At 34.5% G+C, this 18,825-nt stretch overlaps 2 protein-coding genes across 3 annotated transcripts; one reads left to right on the top strand and one right to left on the bottom strand.

Moving 5' to 3' along the window:
- On the bottom strand, window positions 1-6,828 carry LOC11421692 (receptor-like serine/threonine-protein kinase ALE2). Its single transcript, XM_024770479.2, has 8 exons — window positions 6,356-6,828; window positions 5,183-5,296; window positions 5,004-5,105; window positions 3,582-3,950; window positions 3,240-3,503; window positions 1,725-2,117; window positions 1,344-1,584; window positions 1-1,005 (listed from the first exon to the last, which is right to left on the bottom strand). The coding sequence occupies exons 1-8, from the start codon at window positions 6,411-6,413 to the stop codon at window positions 309-311; spliced, it is 2,238 nt and encodes a 745-aa protein (XP_024626247.1). The 5' UTR covers window positions 6,414-6,828; the 3' UTR covers window positions 1-308.
- A 5,722-nt stretch (window positions 6,829-12,550) lies between these two features.
- Window positions 12,551-18,459, top strand: LOC11443501 (uncharacterized). Of its 2 annotated transcripts, XR_003007029.2 has the most exons (15): window positions 12,552-12,808; window positions 13,139-13,225; window positions 13,310-13,426; window positions 13,513-13,597; window positions 13,729-13,837; window positions 13,975-14,042; window positions 14,163-14,291; window positions 14,397-15,475; window positions 15,610-15,810; window positions 15,919-15,979; window positions 16,348-16,461; window positions 16,603-16,716; window positions 16,799-16,906; window positions 17,735-17,797; window positions 18,080-18,459. XR_003007029.2 is itself a non-coding variant. In XM_024770398.2 (13 exons), exons 1-13 carry the CDS (start codon window positions 12,759-12,761, stop codon window positions 16,898-16,900), a joined length of 2,316 nt encoding a protein of 771 aa, XP_024626166.1. In that variant the 5' UTR covers window positions 12,551-12,758; the 3' UTR covers window positions 16,901-16,909. The 2 variants fall into 2 exon arrangements, 1 of the variants encoding a protein (XP_024626166.1); XM_024770398.2 differs by lacking the exons at window positions 17,735-17,797; window positions 18,080-18,459 and having other exon boundaries at window positions 12,551-12,808; window positions 16,799-16,909.
- The last annotated feature ends 366 nt before the right edge of the window (window positions 18,460-18,825 follow it).

Raw genomic sequence — 18,825 nt, 5'->3', positions numbered from 1 at the left:
TCAAAGAAAGAAAGTAGAGGAGTTTTCGTTGTGGAAGTCCTCTTTAATAGACACTGAAATCGAATGGAGCCACGAGATACAATTCAAGGCATTTACAGCATTGTTCGAGTTACATTTCCTCCTTGTATAATAATGAATCAATATTTCAAAATTAGTCAATGTTTTGTATCTCTCCAACCTTTTAACATGAAAACTGCAGAAATTTCAGACACCTAAGCTAAACCAGTCACTCAAATCAATTGTCCGGATCCCTTTAGGAACTGTACATTAAAAAAAACACTAAAAATACACCAAACCACCCAGTAACATCAAATCCAATTTCGCTTAGACGAAACTTCCCCATGCTCACTCCGACTTCCTGAAAATCTATATAAGGATAACTTGCTTCGGGTCGTTCTTAAGGGACCTGACCTATTCCCATGCCTAATTGGTAAAGATAGCTCATCTCCATTAAAGCTTGAAGTTGAAAACGGTCTGTTTTCCATATCTTCAAGTGGACCAGAACTGTACTCCATTGTGATAAAGGAAGATGCTTGTCCATAAGTTAATCGAGGAGTTAAACCTCCACCATTCCACCAACTGCTATCAGAAGGGGCAAGCTCACCTCTGAAATCAGACTCCTGAGCAGAGGAGTCCTTCTGACTACAATAATCTCCACCAGTCTCGTCTGTGTCATTGTATATTAATTTAAGAGCCTGCACAACTTCTCCCATAAAAGGTCTCTGTGTCACCTCGGAGTGAACACACATTGACGCAATAGCTGCTACCTTTGCCATGTCATCAAAGTTGTAACCTCCAGCCAAAGATGGATCCACTAGCTGCTCTAAACCTTCTCTACTAGTCAACAGTGCCCGTGCCCAGGTAACAAGATTCTCCTGTCCCTGAGGTTGAGACATATCCACTGGTTTTCTGCCTGTGAGAAGTTCAAGAAGCACAACACCGTAACTATAAACATCACTTTTAACCAGTAAATGGCCCGTCATTGCATATTCTGGGGCAACGTACCTGCAAAAATGAGTAGATAGAACAACATCAAGTTAAGGCCAGGAATTTGCATTGCATTAAAAGTAGAATTTAACCACTGTCAATTCATTGCAGACACAAATTACACCTTGCAATCATGGAGCAGAATACATTCATAAAGCTAAAGTGTTCACATGAGAGAAGAGACAATCTGAATAAAATATAGTCCAAAACTTTAAAATAGTATATATATTGGAAATTATTAAACAACTTTATAATTTGGCATCAATATATAAACACACACACACATATATATATATATATAGACACAGACACACACCAAAACAAAATGCTGCAGACAAATTATATTTCCTACTTACCCAAAAGTCCCCATCACCCGTGTAGAAATATGATTACTCCCTTCAGTTGCTTCTCTTGCTAAACCGAAATCAGAAACTTTAGGGGTAAAGTCGTCTTCTAATAACACATTGCTAGCTTTGAAGTCTCGATGAATTACACGGGGATTGGAATCCTCGTGAAGATACGCCAATCCTCTCGCAGCTCCAAGGGCAATTTTCATACGTGCTTCCCAATCTAGAGGTCCCCTATTCTTGTCATCACCTGTAGGATCATTAATGAGAATTTAAATAATTTAATTTTGCAGATAGCAAAGAGATATGAAGTAATTTAAATAATTTAATTTTGCAGATAGCAAAGAGATATAAAGTGACGTCGGCTTCCAAGCTGTTATAATATATTACCATGCAGATGGGACTCAACACTGCCATTAGGAACAAGCTCGTATACCAGACAACGCCTGCGCCCTTCAATGCATATACCGATAAGTTTCACTAGATTGCGATGATGCAAACGACTTAACATCTCAACTTCTGCAATAAATTCACGGTCTCCATTCTGATTATTATCCCTAGTAAGGAGCTTCACCGCAACTACAGCTCCATCTTCCAATGTCCCACTATAAACACGTCCAAATCCTCCTTCCCCTAATACTCTCTTTGTATTAAACTTATCTGTTGCTTTCTCAATCTCAGAAAGTGAAAATGTTTTAACAGATAGAATGGAAGTGGGCATTGTGGACATGAGGGACATTGATGTTGAGCTTGCAATACTGCTTGACAGCATAGACCCCAAACCTGCATTACAAGCATCAATCCATTTAGATTTACTTCCAACTATTATATAATTGAGTTTATAATATATAATAGATAATAACCAAGAAACATGAAAATCACTAATAAAAGTCAAGAAGATAAATTAATGCCGTATTTTCACCTCAGAAATACAAGTTTACATACTAAAGAAAGAGGGATGGTAAAAAAAATTGTAAATTTAAACATGGCCGTCATATTTATTTGGGCTGCAGGTATAAATCAATAACCACCACATGTGGAGGACATCTCAGTAATATTGGTCCTACACGTGACAATACTAGCATGTACTTGACAGAAAAATTCTGATTTACAGTGGTCAATTTGTCAAACAATGATACAAAAAAAAAAATCACAAAGGTCACACACATGAAAATAACTGAAAACTAATTGAAGTGTGGCACGAAAGCAACTTCAACAAGTAGTAACAGTATGTAAAACTGCAAAGTCAAACGGATCAACAAAATCCAAATTCATAATGTACAAATACCATTTTCCCACAAAACAGAGCTTATAGACCAATATGATTGTCTGCAGATTACAAGGACAGCATATAGTAAACTAAAAGGAAGAAAGAAAGAAAGAAACTACACTCAAAGACACAATCAAACTGAGGAATAATGTTGAGCAATTAGCCAGGGTTAATGGACAATAATAATTAACAATCAGACTGTCATAAACCAATTATCCGGAAAGCTTAAATTGTTAGGTGAAAAAATTGTGAATGGTTTTTATATCTAACAGACACCCTCATGCAAAATCTCTCTTTCGGCATGAAGCATGGGCAGTGACATGTTAGCCCAACCTTGTGCTGAGATTTAAATTTTACGCAGAAGAAAAGAAGAATGGGGACAACAAATATCGAATAGAGTAATAGACCACTTGGCCATAGAGGCTCTAATGCCATGTTATGAACAAACTATCCCAAAAGCTTGAGCAGATGAAGATACATTTACATGAATGGTTTTCAAAAAGAAGTTCAAAATTAAGGCCAATTTAACACTGACAAAAATTAAGGCCAATTTAAACATCATAAATGCTTATTTTAAAATTTAAACATAAAAAATATTTATTTTAAAATTGTCAAAAAGAAGTTCAAAATTATACCAGATCTCTTGTTCAGAGAAGATGTAAATGCTGGACCAACAGCACTTGATGGTCTCCTAGTCTTCCTCCATTTCAAAGTAACAAAAAATGCTCCAATCAAAACCAGCAAGAGCACAAAAGAAGACAAAGCAATAATGACTATGGTTCTAAGATTCGTTTTCTGGCTCTTGCTATCAAAATTGGCGCTAAATGGCAGTATACCATCATCATTTTGACTGGGACCGCTCCCAATTGGTGTTCCAGATGGCAGTGACGATGGAAGTCCTGATAATAATGGCTTCAGTCTCAAGCAGTAAACATGGCATTGGTAAAGTAAGATGTTATTAGGAGAAAAACAACTACCTGGATATGTAATGTACATGACAGCATAGTCACCAAAAAGGCTCCTATTTAGAGGAACTTTTTTGTGCCAAAACCTCTCGTATGTCAGGGCTGCAGTTGTGTTGTCAAACTTCTCTCCTAATGGAACCAAATTAATATCGACACTAGTTCTTCCCTGATTTTGACTGTCAGCAGTTGCACCCATTATCTTCACCTGACTCTGTTCTAAATATGTGCCTAGCGCAACTTCATACTCTAACTCGTTCAATACTGGAAAAACAGCAAAAGGAGCTACATCCAGTGTAAGTCTGACTTTCATAGGAAATACACAACCACAGGGTGAACCAAAGGGAGTTGATGTGAGAGGATCCGTACATATTTGATCGCAAGCTGCATGGATTTCATTATAATTGATAACATGGTATGAGATATTGACAAGGATGGCCAAAAAACAAACGTTGGGTTCACAAATTCAATCAATCAGTTAAAAGGTTTCATTCAAAGAAATCATTAATTTGATTTGTGCATGTAAGCAAATTTTAGCTCTATTGTATCGGTTAAACCAACTAACCTTGTAACTTTGAAAAGCATGAAATAATTTTCAGATAGCATGGGCTGTGCAACATACAGTGTAAGGGTTTGGCCCTTTGTAATTGATGAATGTAGTGCAATACAAAACAATTGGATGAAATAACTTTGTATTGAATTCACTAAAAAATACAATACAAGAGAAATTGATTGAATAGAATGTAAATTGACAATTTAATGAACTAGTAGAAAGATAGAAGAAGACTTAGTCTAAAGACCTAAGCCATTACTCTCAAGGAGAGTACCAAAGGGAGAAAGAGACTTTTCTTCAATATTCTTCATACCCATCAATGAAAGTCATTTCACTAATTATATACAATTCAAGCTTCCTTAATTTTAGGATCACTAGCCACATGTCCATTTTTCTCAACCAATTATGTTATGCCATGTGTAATTCCTTATATGTCATTTTGAATCATAACATACAGATATAGTTTAAAATAATTCATACCATGAATTAGAAGCAAAAAAACCATTATTAGACGCCTCAGAAAGCTTGGTGGTCTAAGAAAGAAAACTGATTACATTAAGATTTATCTTCCAAATAATTATGTTTTTGACGTTATTTCTATTTATATCATCTTACCATGGTTAACATCAGTAGTCAGTACACACTAAAAGACTAAGAAAGAAGCAGAACTGTCAAATTCAGAATACTAGGTTACAAAGCAGTCACAATCATGACTCCATTGACAATCTTACTTATTAGCCAAATAGTGATTTAGAGAAACATAATTTTTAATAAGAATGAAACTAGAAAATGGAAAGACCAAAACTGTTGAGATGTTATAACTACTACTCCTACCCCTAGAAAGAGTACAATCGAATGATTGGTGTCTAAATTCCAAAAATTACCTGGGTCTGTGGAAGGGGGTGGAGCCCCTGCATAAGGAGGTCTCGTGCTATGATGCCGTCGATGATGATGATGATGTTTGTGTCTTGGAGTCACACTAGGACCTATAAGAAGATTAGTCATTAGAGTCAAAACTAATATATTAATTTAACAATGAGCTATTGAAATGTATAAACAATACCTTGATAGGATGGAGATGGCACAGGTGCAGAAGTTGGTGCAGAAGAAGGCTTAACAAACCACGATTTAGTTTGTTCCAATGAAGCAAATGACATACTCAGAGAAAATGACTCCACTGCACACAAAGAGCCTGAATGTCAACATAATGGCACAGTATATGTACATTATGTTCTATAGAAAATTGCAGAGGAATCTTTTTAAAGTAAAAAAATATCAAACCACAATCTATCTTAAGTTTGGAACAGGTCTTCGATGAACGCAATCAGTTAGTGGATTTTCTTGCTAAATACAAAGGAGGTGCTCAATATAGTGAAATCATCAACAATTCGGCAGACGATTTGTTTAGGAATGTGCCCATGTTTTGATGTGGATTTTGCTGGTTCTAATGCTTTTCTTATTATTTGTATTACCACAAAATGAAAGAGACTATGATCTAATATGGACAAGAGCCCAATAGAAAATAAATATTACACTTGATTCATCAAAGCCGATAACTGAGTATAAGGGTTTTCCACCACCATCTTAAACCAGCAAAACGAATATCCAAATATATTGGACAGTAAAAGAAATCATTCCCACAATAATGTTTTCGATGAAGTTTACAAAATTACAACAGAGACCGAGTTCATACTAACCGATTTAGGGCCTGTTTGGGTTGAGTTATTTGAGCTTATCTATTGACATAAGCTTTCGAAAGATTATTTAGGAGAATTCACATAAACAACTTATGATATGTCCATAAGCTGTTTTCAACTTATTTCCATTAGCACTCTATGATAACCTATGAAAACAACTTATAGCTTATTGACTTTATTTAATCTTTTGTTACATAATAAGCGCTTGTATATGATAAACGAATAAGCTGCAAATTTAGTTACATAATAAGCGCTTGTATAAGCTGCAAATTAAGTTATTTATCAAAAAAGGACTTAGTCTCAAGCTAGCACATGAGTGAAATCCAATAATGTAGTAGTATAGATAATAAACATGGAGTGAATTATTATTAATCTTGATTAGGTAAGTAAAATATGTTTCTAAACAAGTGAATGCTGAGTTTAGAAGCACGAATTTAATGGAATAATTAGATTAGGAAACAGAAACTATATTAAATTAAAGACTTAAACGATACTTTGAAAATAAATAATTGTACATTTAGTTGAATATCCGTACGTACCTTGGGAAGAGAAGAAGAAGTTAAGAAGAGCAAAGAGGAAGAGGACCGACGGCGGCATTCTCTGTCGCCGACACAAATTCCGGCGAAAAGCATGATCAGACAAAAGCAGCTTGGAGCTCAGAAACGTGACAGCAGCAATTGAAATTCATAGCTGAAGAAAAGAAACCCTAGGAGAGAGAAAGTGAAAACGGAAATGGAGGAGTGTCGGTTAGTGGATCCATGAAATGCGGTAGAAGATCTATGAAAAAAAATCTATATAGATGTGTAGAGATTTAGAGAGAGAAAGTGGAGTTGATGAGAGAGAAAGTGGGAGAGAGATGTTGTTTTTGAGAAGAGAAGGGAAGGGGGGGAAGAGTGAGTGTGAGGAAGAGAGGAAGTTTAGTTGAGAGAATTTAATGTTGGTGGAGAGAGTGTTGTTGAAAGTGATGATGAATCACAACGCATTTCTATTTCTGTTTTTTTTTTTTTTTTTCTTCATGCTATGCAGCCACTCACACTCTCTACTACTCTACTCTAGTGTAAGAGCGTGAAGTAAACGGCTTTTCAAAACGACATTGTATGAAAGCCGTTTAGTTACTTTAAAACTTAAAACGCGCCTTCGTGGTGGGGCCGAGGAGGGGTCGTAACCTGATATTGCAAATCTTACCAAATTAAAAAATTTCATCTTTTTCCTTTTAAAAAAAAACATCTCTTTTTTGTAAACAAAAAAAAAAGATAAAATATTGCAATTATTAATTATTACAACACTCACTTTCTATATTTTGCAATCTCCTGTGATAAGAATTTTTCAGAAATAAAGTACTCTTGATATAAAATATGTTGAAACTTTTGCATACATTAGTGATTTTGCAAACTTGTTTTTTTTTTTATTAAAAAACACAAGTTTGTATTGATGTTTTATCTCTTATATAAAAATAATACATATTTTATAAATGTGTTGGTAGTTTACTACAGCTATTTTTTTTAAAACTGAAATTTGTATGTGAGATATTATAAACCATCTCCAATGGCTTGTTGAAAGCAATTTTCAATATGTTGAAATGATTGAAGAAGGGTATTGAAAATGAGGAAAGAGGAGAGACGTGATGAAAGGATTAAGTATGTTGAAAGTCTGACGCAGGGGACACGTGGCTTGTTACGATTGGCTGCTTGGATTTTTATCTTCTTAATAATTTGGACTCAATTATTTCATAGCAAATAATTTTATTTTTTTTACCAAAATTCGTGATTTTTTCTCTCTATAAATAGAGACTTAGATCATTTGATTTGGACACAGAAAAAAAAAAAACAAATTTTTCACTATCTTAATTTTATTATTAGCATTTCTTTTGAAGTTTTAGTCTTTGTTTAGTGAAATGGATTCAAATAATAATCAATTCAACACCCAAAATTCTTCTGATTATCCATTTACCCAAAAATTTTGTTTTTCCAAAAAAAATAAAAAATAAATAGTTAATTGTATTATTTTAATTTAATTATGATCGATAATTTTATGTAATTATAAAAACAAAAATATAAAATTAAATAAGAATAAGAAATAAAAGATGGTGGGGTAGGGTGTTGAATGAAAAAACCATTAGAGAGGTAAAAATTGAATGAGTGTTGAATTATGAGAGAGAAAATGATGTGGAGTGTTGGAAATTGAAAAAGTGGGTGTTGAAGGTTATTGAAAATTTGTAACCATTGCCCATGGTCTAATAAGAAACAAAAAGGTGTACTTTTAGCATAACATATTATTAATCCCAGTTTATTTGTGGGAGTTGGAATTATTTTTCTTTAACTTTGTAATCATAGTGTCAAGATTAAATTTAATAGTATATGTCACTGTGGCCTCATAGTCAAGGTGAAGGTATTCTCGCCTTGACAATATTGATAAGAATTTGTGAATCATTTAGGGAGGTAACATTTTGGATTCCTATGTGATGAATCCAAGATACAACTTTCAACAAGGTGGCGATAATTGACGAGTTTTTGTGTGTTTTTATTTGGGTTTTAATTTATTTGGATATTCTTATCGTCTATCAGTTGGAGCCTCAGGTGAAATTTTGATCGTGGGGGACTGTTACAAGATGGAGGTGGTGTCGACTTTGAGTTTTCATTATGCTTTCATTATACACGACTGATTTATTAAGAGTGACAAAGAGGTACATTGTCAATGTGTATTCACTGTGTGATTCAAGAGGTAAATATGTTTTGTGGGTTGGATTAAGTGGGTTGATGGACAATCATCGAAGTGCAAAATGGTGTTTGTGTAGTTTCTTCAATGCTATTTGTTCAAAAAATGAAAGCAACTTCCCATAATTGATTTTATCCCGTTCAACACGTTTATTGATGATAGTTTATTAGTGGATTTTGCTCTTTCTAGGAGAAGGTTTACTTGGTTTTAAGATGATGAGTATTCTCTGAGTCGTTTTGATAGCTTTTTGTTATCAGAAGATTTGTGTATGTATTGGCTAAATAGTATTCAGGTTGCATTGGTTTGCGGTTGTCCGGTCATTATCATGTGTTCCTCACGTTGATAAGGATAATCAAGGGTTGAAACCGCAACGTATGTTGAAATACTAGATTGTATTTCCTGGTTATATAACTAGACTTTTAAAAGAAGCAAATTGTTTGATTTTACGGTTAAGGGACCAAACTGAATTTTTAAATTAAGGGATCAAAGATGTATTTAAACTTTTTTTTTTTTTACAAAGAAGATGTATTTAAACTTATGTTTTAACTTTGAAATTCAAATAACAAAATTTTATTTAGATTTTTTTTTTTTTCTGTTACTGAGATATGAAGTGCATTCATATATGTGCGAACTAATTTTATTGTGCGTTTTTTTTTCATGCTTTTGGTTATAATTTATCTGGAGAATTCGATATATAGTACAATTTACTATGAAATACTACCCATCAAATGTTAAAATCAGCTTTAATACACATAAAATCTATACGATATAAAAACTTTTGACATAGCATTTTCCTTTTCAATCATATATTTTATTTACGGTTTAATCTTCTTTGTGTATTCAATAATTGAATTCTCGTTTATGTAAAAATATAATATGTGAAAGGTTATATATTTTTGAGATATGTCATAGCAGTCTAACAACACCATGAAATCATGATGGAACTTTTCATGTAGCATGTTTCAAATTAAGTAAGCACATGGGAGACTCCAATCTCCATTCATTTAGGATATGAACCCCAACAACATCATGAATTGCAAGAGATCCAATCCTCAATTTTGTTATAGCAAACAACCTAACAGTACACCATTAAATTTCAAGTTTTGCCCACCTGATGATTTGAAACACCATTATACACATACAGTGTCTTCCTTCACTACAATTTTGCCACCTTATCCTAGTGTAGTGTGTACCCACGTCATATAAACATTATACACCATCAATTAATTATATTCAAGGGCTCAAAAGGCACCACCCTTCTAACAACGATATGTAGATTTTTATTTGACAGTTGCGGATAACAATTTGCCAGATCAGAGCATTGAAGGTTTAAACTGAAAAGTGGAGACGAAGTGCTGTTTCACGATGAAGGGATGTAAATGTCCATGTCTATGTATATGCAATAGATAATATTAGTCCTGATAATGTTTACGTAAAATCTGCACATGAACCTCCTACATATATTGATGTATCATTAAGGGGAATGCCTCCATTCATTGCAATTTGCTCCCTTTTAGATAAGAGTAAATAGTCAATTTCCCCTTGAAATTGTAAGTTTCGTCAATTACCCCTTCGAAATTAACAAAATTTCAATTATCCCCTGAAATTGCATAACGTTAATCAATTTACCCCTCCGTCAAATTTTTCTGTTAACTGTTTACGGTTATGATCAAATATCCCCCCTGAAATTTTGCACTTATGTGCAAAATGCCCCCTAAACTTAAAAATTTAGATTTTTTTTCTTACAAAAAATCATACATTTAGTTCTTCAAGTAGTATATTGTACCTATTGTCATAAAAAAATTATTCACAAGAAAATGAATGAATATATGCCAAAGAAATCATGGTTTTGTCATGTATAACCTTTTCATTCATATTTCATATTTATCAACAAGCCTTGTTTCTTCTTCCTTCTGCAGATATTAACCTATGAATTTTCTTTATGGACACACAATTATCAAAGACTTGTGTACTTTATAACTGCATACTCTTACCAACTTGTGTAAAAAAAAGTCTTCTATATATGTATATATTTAAAACACATTAGAGTAACATACGTTCCATAAAGATTTATATGACCAATAGCTGCATAAAATACATTCCATACATATTTATATGATCAATAATTGTTAATTTGTTTGTCTTTAATATCTTTTAAGTCAAGGATAAAAAGAAATATAAATTTTCAAGTTTAGGGGGTATTTTGCATAGAAGTGCAAAATTTCAGGGGGGGTATTTGATCATAACCGTAAACAGTTAACAGAAAAATTTGACGGAGGGGGTAAATTGATTAACGTCATGCAATTTCATGGGGGTAATTGAAGTTTTGTTAATTTCATGAGGGTAATTGACGAAACCTACAATTTCAGAAGAAAAATTGACTATTTACTCGGACAGATAATTGAGTGAGTTCGATCAATTCTCTATCTAAAATATTCAATCTAATGAAAATAGTTAAATGTGACCCATTTGTGCCCAGTTCAGTCTTGGATTAGTGACACTTGCGTTTTTGGTTGGCATAGGAGGCGTTGTGTGCCGTTGTGTTATTGTTCATCCTTCACTTATATTATTTTTGGGTTAAATATGTTGTTAATTCCTACAAAATCACGAGTTTTTTTAATTTAGCCTTATAAAATTTTAATGATAATTTTAATTCTTTTGTGATGCAAGTGTGGCAAATGGCTGGCATTGAAGTGAGATAAACTATGCTTTTCTTGTCACTAACTTGGCCATAGAAGATATTTTTTCTTTGTTACAAAATCTATCTCAGGAACATGCTCGGCATTTGACAGCCATTTGTTGGAGTTTATGGATGCACCGTAACCTTAAACTTTGGAAGAATGAGAATGATCGTTATGCCAACGTAGTTGATAGAGCGCGTCACCTCTTTGAAGACTGACATGATGCTACTATCATTCATAGTGCGAGTGACGATCAACAAACCACTTCAACTTCTCACACGAGGCCTCCCATGTCGTCAAACTTCTCGTCAACTGCATGTTGTGACGTTCATTGGCAAAGGTCGACGCTTGTTTGTGCAATATGATGTTTCCCTTTTAGCAGTCTATGAATCATGTAGGCAATGGTATATCATATGTGTTCGCGATGATGATGACACTTTTATTCTAGGAAAAACCATGAGTTTCTCTCCTTTTATGTTATGTTCACATTAGTGAAACTTTAGGTTTGTTTAATGTCATATAATGGTTTTTTTTTTTTTTGAACAAGAATGTCATATAATGGTTAAGTAACATGTAGATGGACAATGTTGACTTTGTAATAGATTCTAAAACAACCGGTGGTACTTTTCACTCTAATAGACCTGATGTTTCATAATTTGGTCATATCATATCATGATGTCAGAGATTCTTTCATTCACAGTTCACAAACTCTCGGATTAAGTTCAACATACGACAAACAGATGTGGTAGCTCATGCTTTAAATGGAGAAGCCGTGTTATCAACTAATTCCAATATTTATTTTCATATCCGTCGTTGTAATGTTGATATTATTATTAATGAAATACTATTAATACTTTTCTTTTAAAAATAAATCATTCTTTAGCATTAAAAAAAGACAAATACATTAATATACGTCTTGACGCTAGTTTAAATGATAGAAGTGGATTTCACATACTTCAATCTTTAATTGAGAAATGATATCTTTGCAACCATTTTAGTATAATTTTTGTACAACTTTTTCTCTCATATTTACATTATATTTGTTTTCTCTCTGTTACTCTCTCTCTATTGTTTTTGACCAATAAAAAAAAAAAAAAACAAGATTGTTCCAAAAATTATATCTAAATAGTTGTTCAAATATCACTACCTATTTAATTTGAGCTTAAAAGATAAGGCTGAAATATATATTCCCTTTCAATAATGAAACATGCCATCATAATGATAGTATCATAATCATAATAAATATAAATATTAATGTTTACAGTTTGGCCCCTGAAATTAAAGAATATTCTAATATGGCCTACGACTTGTGTTAATTATACCTTCACCGTCGTCTCGCTAGGTCTCTGCACCTTGAAATAAAACACGAACACGAACACGAACACGGAGAGGAGCTTCTCTGAAACAAAGCCCCCAGAGACAGAGAGAGAAAAAGAAGCGTTAATCTTTGCTTCCTATTACTCTCTCTGATTCGATCCTCTCTTCTGTTTCTTCTCGTTAATCTCTCTCTTTTTTTGTTGTATATTTCTGTATTCTACACACACATATGACGAGAATTCATCGGAATCGTGATCGCACCGGTAATTCTAACGGCAGGTAACGATTCTCCGTTTCTGATTAATCATTTCTCTGTTTCCATCGGTTTCAGTTGCATTTAGATCGAATCATTTGGAATTTTTTGTATGATTGAATTATGGTGATTCTGATCGAGATTTGCAAAATTTGATTTGTTATAATGGTCTATGTGCTCGTTCATTGACCATTAGGATCAGCTGAAATTTGTATTAAGTTAAAGATGTATTAGTTTCTTAATACTTAAACCATCGAAGCAGAAATAAAAGTTTGCCTCAGTTTTTATATGGATTTTATATCAGTTTTCTGTATAATATTTCTCTCATCTGATGTGTTGAATTTGTCGCATTGTAGCAATGTCTTTAATTTGCTTGCACGGAGAGAGATTTCACCAAGAACAAAACATGTAGCAAGAGATGCAAAGCGTGGCCTATTGTCATGGTATTTAAACTATTTCAGTCTATAAACGATATCTACAAAAATGTGAGCCTCTTGAATAACAACATCTTTGAAAATGATTCTTAGGGTTGAGGCCGATTCACTGCGGCATTTATCAGCCAAGTATTGTCCTTTACTACCTGCGCCAAGGTCTACTATTGCAGCGGCGTTTAGTCCAGATGGAAAAGTTCTTGCATCCACACAGTAAGTTGCAATTAGTTCATCACCTCATTATTAGTTTAAATTGAAGACCCTTTGTGATTGATTTTTTTTTTGTTTGCTATGTATAGTGGTGACCACACAGTGAAGATAATCGACTGTGAAACTGGACGTTGCTTAAAGGTGTTAATTGGCCATATGAGGACGCCTTGGGTGGTAAGCTTGAAATCTGACTGTCTGCCTGAATTTATTGTGCATCTACTAGTATTTTCTTGCCTTTGTAGTTTACAGAAGGAATAAAGTGCATCGTTATATCCAATTTTAATTTATGTGCTAAATGACTACAGGTTAGGTTCCATCCATTGCATCCAAAAATACTTGCTAGTGGGAGCTTGGATCAAGAAGTTCGATTATGGGATGCTAACACATCGGAGTGCATAACATCTCACCACTTCTGTATATTTACTTTCTGTCTATCTCGTTGTATTTTCTAAATTACCTTTGCCACTATGTCTGTTACTAAATTTGTTTGTTGTTTTTCTTGTATTGATTGGGTTTTCTGTTTGATGAATTTATTGCATATGTTATCACAGATCGACCAATTGCATCCATTGCTTTTCATGCCAAAGGGGAAATAATTGCCGTTGCATCAGGCCACAAGGTAGTAGTTTTTCTGAGAACCTCCCATTTTTTATTTTTTTTTAAATCTTTAATGAATTACTCTTCGTTTTGATAGATTTTTTTTACCCTCTTATATTGTGTTCTGGAATATATCGTGCAGCTGTACATATGGCACTACGACAAGAAAGGCGAAGCATCCTACTCCCCAATTTTTGTGTTAAAGACAAGGCGATCTCTACGGGCTGTTCATTTTCACCCTCATGCTGCGCCATATCTTTTAACGGCCGAGGTGAATGAACTTGTCTTTTTGGTTGTCTATATACCCATGCTATTCACTATGTTAATTTTTTATTTTATTTTTCTTTTTGGTTAACATGATTGCATTGATGCGCAGGTCAATGATCTTGACTCTTCAGATTCCTCAATGACAGAGGCAACATCCATTGGTTACTTACAATATCCTCCACCTGCTGTTTTTGTCACAAATGTTCATCCTACAGAACATGTTACTTTGTCCAGTGAACCAACTAATGTGTCATTGCCTTTCTTCCTCGTGCCTCCGTATACTGTTGATGAGTCGAGAGCAGAGTTACAGCATGCTAGTCATGACGCTGGTTCAGGTAGAATACAAATTGAGTCTTCTGCCGTGGCTCAGTTTCAAGCGGACACAAATTCAACAGAACAACATGATACTACAGTGTCTCCCATGGATACAGTCTCGGAGATTCCCACTAACTCTCAAGCTGGTACAGAATATCCTGCGCATACTGCTTTCTCTAATGGAATGGGAATTGGCATCGGCAACCTCACAATGGACGGTATGGAGACTGATGAAACAAGACCGGCTGAAGGAAGTCAACACAGAAACCCTACCGATGCAAGTTCTCTTAATGGTATGTTACATGGATTATCTAGACAAACCGCAAATCATGGGGTTCATCCAGAGGATGGTCATCCGTTTGTTTCTTCAAGAGACCCAAGTGGATGGGAATTACCTTTTCTACAAGGATGGATGATGGGTCAAAGCCAAGCTGGTCTCCCCTCAATGCTACCTCACACGGGTGTTAGTCGTGACACTCTAGCTCCACAGATTAGTTCTAGTGTAATGGCTAATACTCTTCCCACTTCTAATGCTGATGTAGCAATGCCATCTTCAGCAATGTCTGGCAGCATTAACATACCCGGATCTTCTGTAAGATCAGGTTTGCGGAGTCATTTTTCACACTCACGGACACCTGTATCTGAATCTGGAAATCTTGCTGCTTCTATTAATACCCCACATGATGGATCTGACATCCAAACCATCATGAGTCGAATCCAGTCAGAACTCGCAACGTCTGTGGCTGCAGCGGCAGCTACCGAGCTGCCTTGTACCGTGAAGTTAAGGGTGTGGTCTCATGACATAAAAAATCCCTGTTCCCCACTAAATGCTGACAGATGTCGTCTAATTATACCTCATGCCGTCCTCTGCAGGTACCTTCTGAAGTTACGTTTTCATCAGCTATGTAATTGAAATTATATGCACTTTATGTTTTATTTCATCAGCTATGTAATTGAAATTATATGCACTTTATGTTTTATTTCACAACCGTGTTTGCACTTTGCAGTGAAATGGGTGCTCACTTTTCACCATGCGGTAGATTTTTAGCTGCCTGTGTTGCATGTATGCTTCCTCATATAGAAGCTGATCCTGGATTACAAACTCCAGTACATCAAGAGTCTGGTATTGCAACATCACCAACTCGGCATCCAATATCAGCACACCAAGTTATGTATGAGCTGCGGATATATTCCCTTGAGGAGGCAACGTAAGGCACAATTCAATTACTGCTGCTAAGCATTTACTATTTCTTCAGCAGGTTTAAGGAAGTCCATTACTTTTTAAAATAATTTTGTTATCGATACTTGTTAAACAGATTTGGGTTGGTGCTTGCGTCTCGGGCAATTAGAGCAGCTCATTGTCTGACTTCAATTCAGGTCTGTTTAGTACTTCATCTTCATCATATGCTTTCTTTCTTGTAATCATAATTCTATCTTCCCTTCTCTGCTTGTGTCCGTACCTTCTTTTTCTTCTTCTTCTTCATATCCTTATTTCATGATTCACTTTTTTATCTCCAAGTCAAAGATACAAACACGTGCCTTTTATTTATTATGTGCGTTGCACACAAAACCATAATGAATTAAAAATGCAGTGAACCCTTTGTTATTGTAGGTTGTTAAATTTATTTATATGACTTTCTTTAAATATTAATAGCTAGTTCTGTCACCTTTGTTAAGTTTAAATATAATTTGTAAAGCAATTTTGTTCATGGATTGAATTTGTACAACTGCTGTTTTATGTGTAGTTCTCACCTACATCTGAGCACATACTCCTTGCCTATGGTCGACGTCATGGTTCTCTTCTTAAAAGCATTGTCATTGATGGAGAAACAACATTACCTATATATACAGTATTAGAGGTGAGACGCTCTTCCTACCTATTGTAGTTTTGTATGATTTTTGAAACATGAAACTAATATTCTATGACATGAAATTAATATTTTTTAGGTAAAACTGTTTTAATCTCAATTTCATGTCTTGGAATTTGCTTTGTGTTTTAGGTATATAGAGTTTCAGATATGGAACTTGTTAGGGTGCTTCCGAGTGCTGAAGATGAGGTCAATGTGGCATGCTTTCATCCTTTTCCCGGGGGCGGGCTAGTTTATGGAACAAAGGTATGACTTTACTGGGGGGAGATCAATGTGGTATGTTTTCCCTTGCATTGCTTAATTGTTAACTTTTTGCTTGTAATTGTAGGAAGGAAAGCTTAGGATCCTCCACTATGATGGTGCTCGCCCGGTGAATGGGACTGGACCAAGTTACTTTCCTGAGGAGACCATCGTTGGAGTCAGTCAGTGAGCAAAGGTTATATATTGATTCTTTTGGGGATTACATTAATTAGACAACTGTAAAAGTGGTGTTTGGTTTTGATTTATGGGGAGATAAATTGCTTGATGAGTACTAAAATTGATCTCAAGTGGGGATTAATGTTAGACTATGATGATGGTGGTGGTGCATTCACTAAAACTCGAGTATTGATTAGCATAACAATTAAAACTCGTGTTGAGGATAAAGTAGAAGCTTTGAAGTTTAAAAAGGAATATCATAGCATTTTTCTGTAATTACAAGATGTTTGGTTTTCATTCTTTGCTATGGGTTTTAGAAACTAAAAAAATACTTTAGTCCTCGTATTATTATTTTTTGAAATGGTCCCTGTAATTGTTTTTCCATAGTCTTTGTTTTTTGTTTAGTCTCTTCTGTAATTATTTTGTTTGTTTTAGTCCCCGTAATATTTGGTTTATCTTCAATTAGTTCTTTGATGCTCGGCATTCAAATGATAAAAAGTATATTACCGTGATTGATTTGGGAATCCTTTTGATAGTTTTGTTGTATTTTATGCTTGTCTGTCTCCCGAGAGGTCACTTGGGTTGAGAGTTCTCTCTTCAACCTCGAGGTACTCAGTTTGAGACTCGGGCACCAAGAGAAATTTAAGAAATTGGATATTCATATTGTTAGCACGCTCTATATTTTGTGTCTTGTTTGTGTTTTTCTATATGAAAATATCATATATGAGTGAATTTAAGGATCACATTGGCTTTTGTTTTTTAACAGTCCTTCATGCGAGTATGTATTTGGTTCAAAATGTCTGGTATTTAATATTTTTATCCTCACAAAGTTTCCATCTAATTGTAGGTTCAAAAATGATTAGAGATGGAATCCAGTGATCTGCTTCACATTATCTTTACTACTCACGTGGTAAGCCTTTTGCACCCTGGCCTCCTTTATGTCTTGCTTTTTCTAATAAGTAGTGGATAAGAAATATTTTTGTATCAAATGAAGAGGTGGATCTCTCAAGCTGTTGAGCTTTCTCACCATAAGGTTTATATTGATATTCTCACCTCGAGTTTTTAACCAAATCAACCAATTAAGTAAATCGAAAAACCAATGAAAGCTCAACTTCTTGAGGAGTACACTTTGATGAAATCATCCTTCTTTAAAACTGCAAGTTATTTTAAAATTGATCTTATCGCCATGCAGCTGTTTCCGCTGATGATCTGTACAAAGTTAACATCATCATATCCAGGGCTGAGCACAGGCAACAAAGAACTGGAACTTCACACTCACTGCATTAGCAAATGTATATTTTTGTATTATCAATGTATGAGTATGTATTATTAGTTGTATTAATGTTCTCCTGTTGTAAAAATGTGTGTTCCCTTTTACTCCCACCCGCCTCTTTCCTCATGTCCATTAGGGGGCGACTTCCTTTCCACGTGTAACATGTGTAACATGTTCAGTAGTTACAAGGGGGAAACAAATTTATCCTCATCAGAGAAATCTCATAATTTAGAAACATGAATTTACTGTGACATTTTTACATGATCTTATAACGTAAATTTTGTATTTGCATTTTTGAAGGAAAAAAACCCACCACTCTAAATCTTGTGTTTTCTTTTGGGTACCTTGAGTTAACATCTTGTTCCAATTATTCCTTAAAACCATACACCATTATATCATTATAGGTGAGCCTTCTATACTAAACTTTAGCATAAGTTACCATATGAACAGAACAGTCTAACGAAATATTAGTGGGAATTTAATTTATGCTTAATTGTGGGATTAAAAATGGCGAGTTTTGGTTTTTCAAGACATTTTCTTTATTTTTCATGTTTTGTACTCAGAGGTAGGATTGGTTATAGCAATATGATGCATGGTTTGGTTATCACAATGAATAGGATTCAAAGGGAATTTATGTCTTGAGCCATTGAAATTTATTTTCTCGA

Source organism: Medicago truncatula, chromosome 7 (assembly GCF_003473485.1).
Source record: "Medicago truncatula cultivar Jemalong A17 chromosome 7, MtrunA17r5.0-ANR, whole genome shotgun sequence".
Taxonomy (NCBI): domain Eukaryota; kingdom Viridiplantae; phylum Streptophyta; class Magnoliopsida; order Fabales; family Fabaceae; genus Medicago; species Medicago truncatula.
The sequence above is the reverse complement of the archived record's forward strand: the minus strand, read 5'-3'. Positions and strand labels throughout refer to the sequence as shown.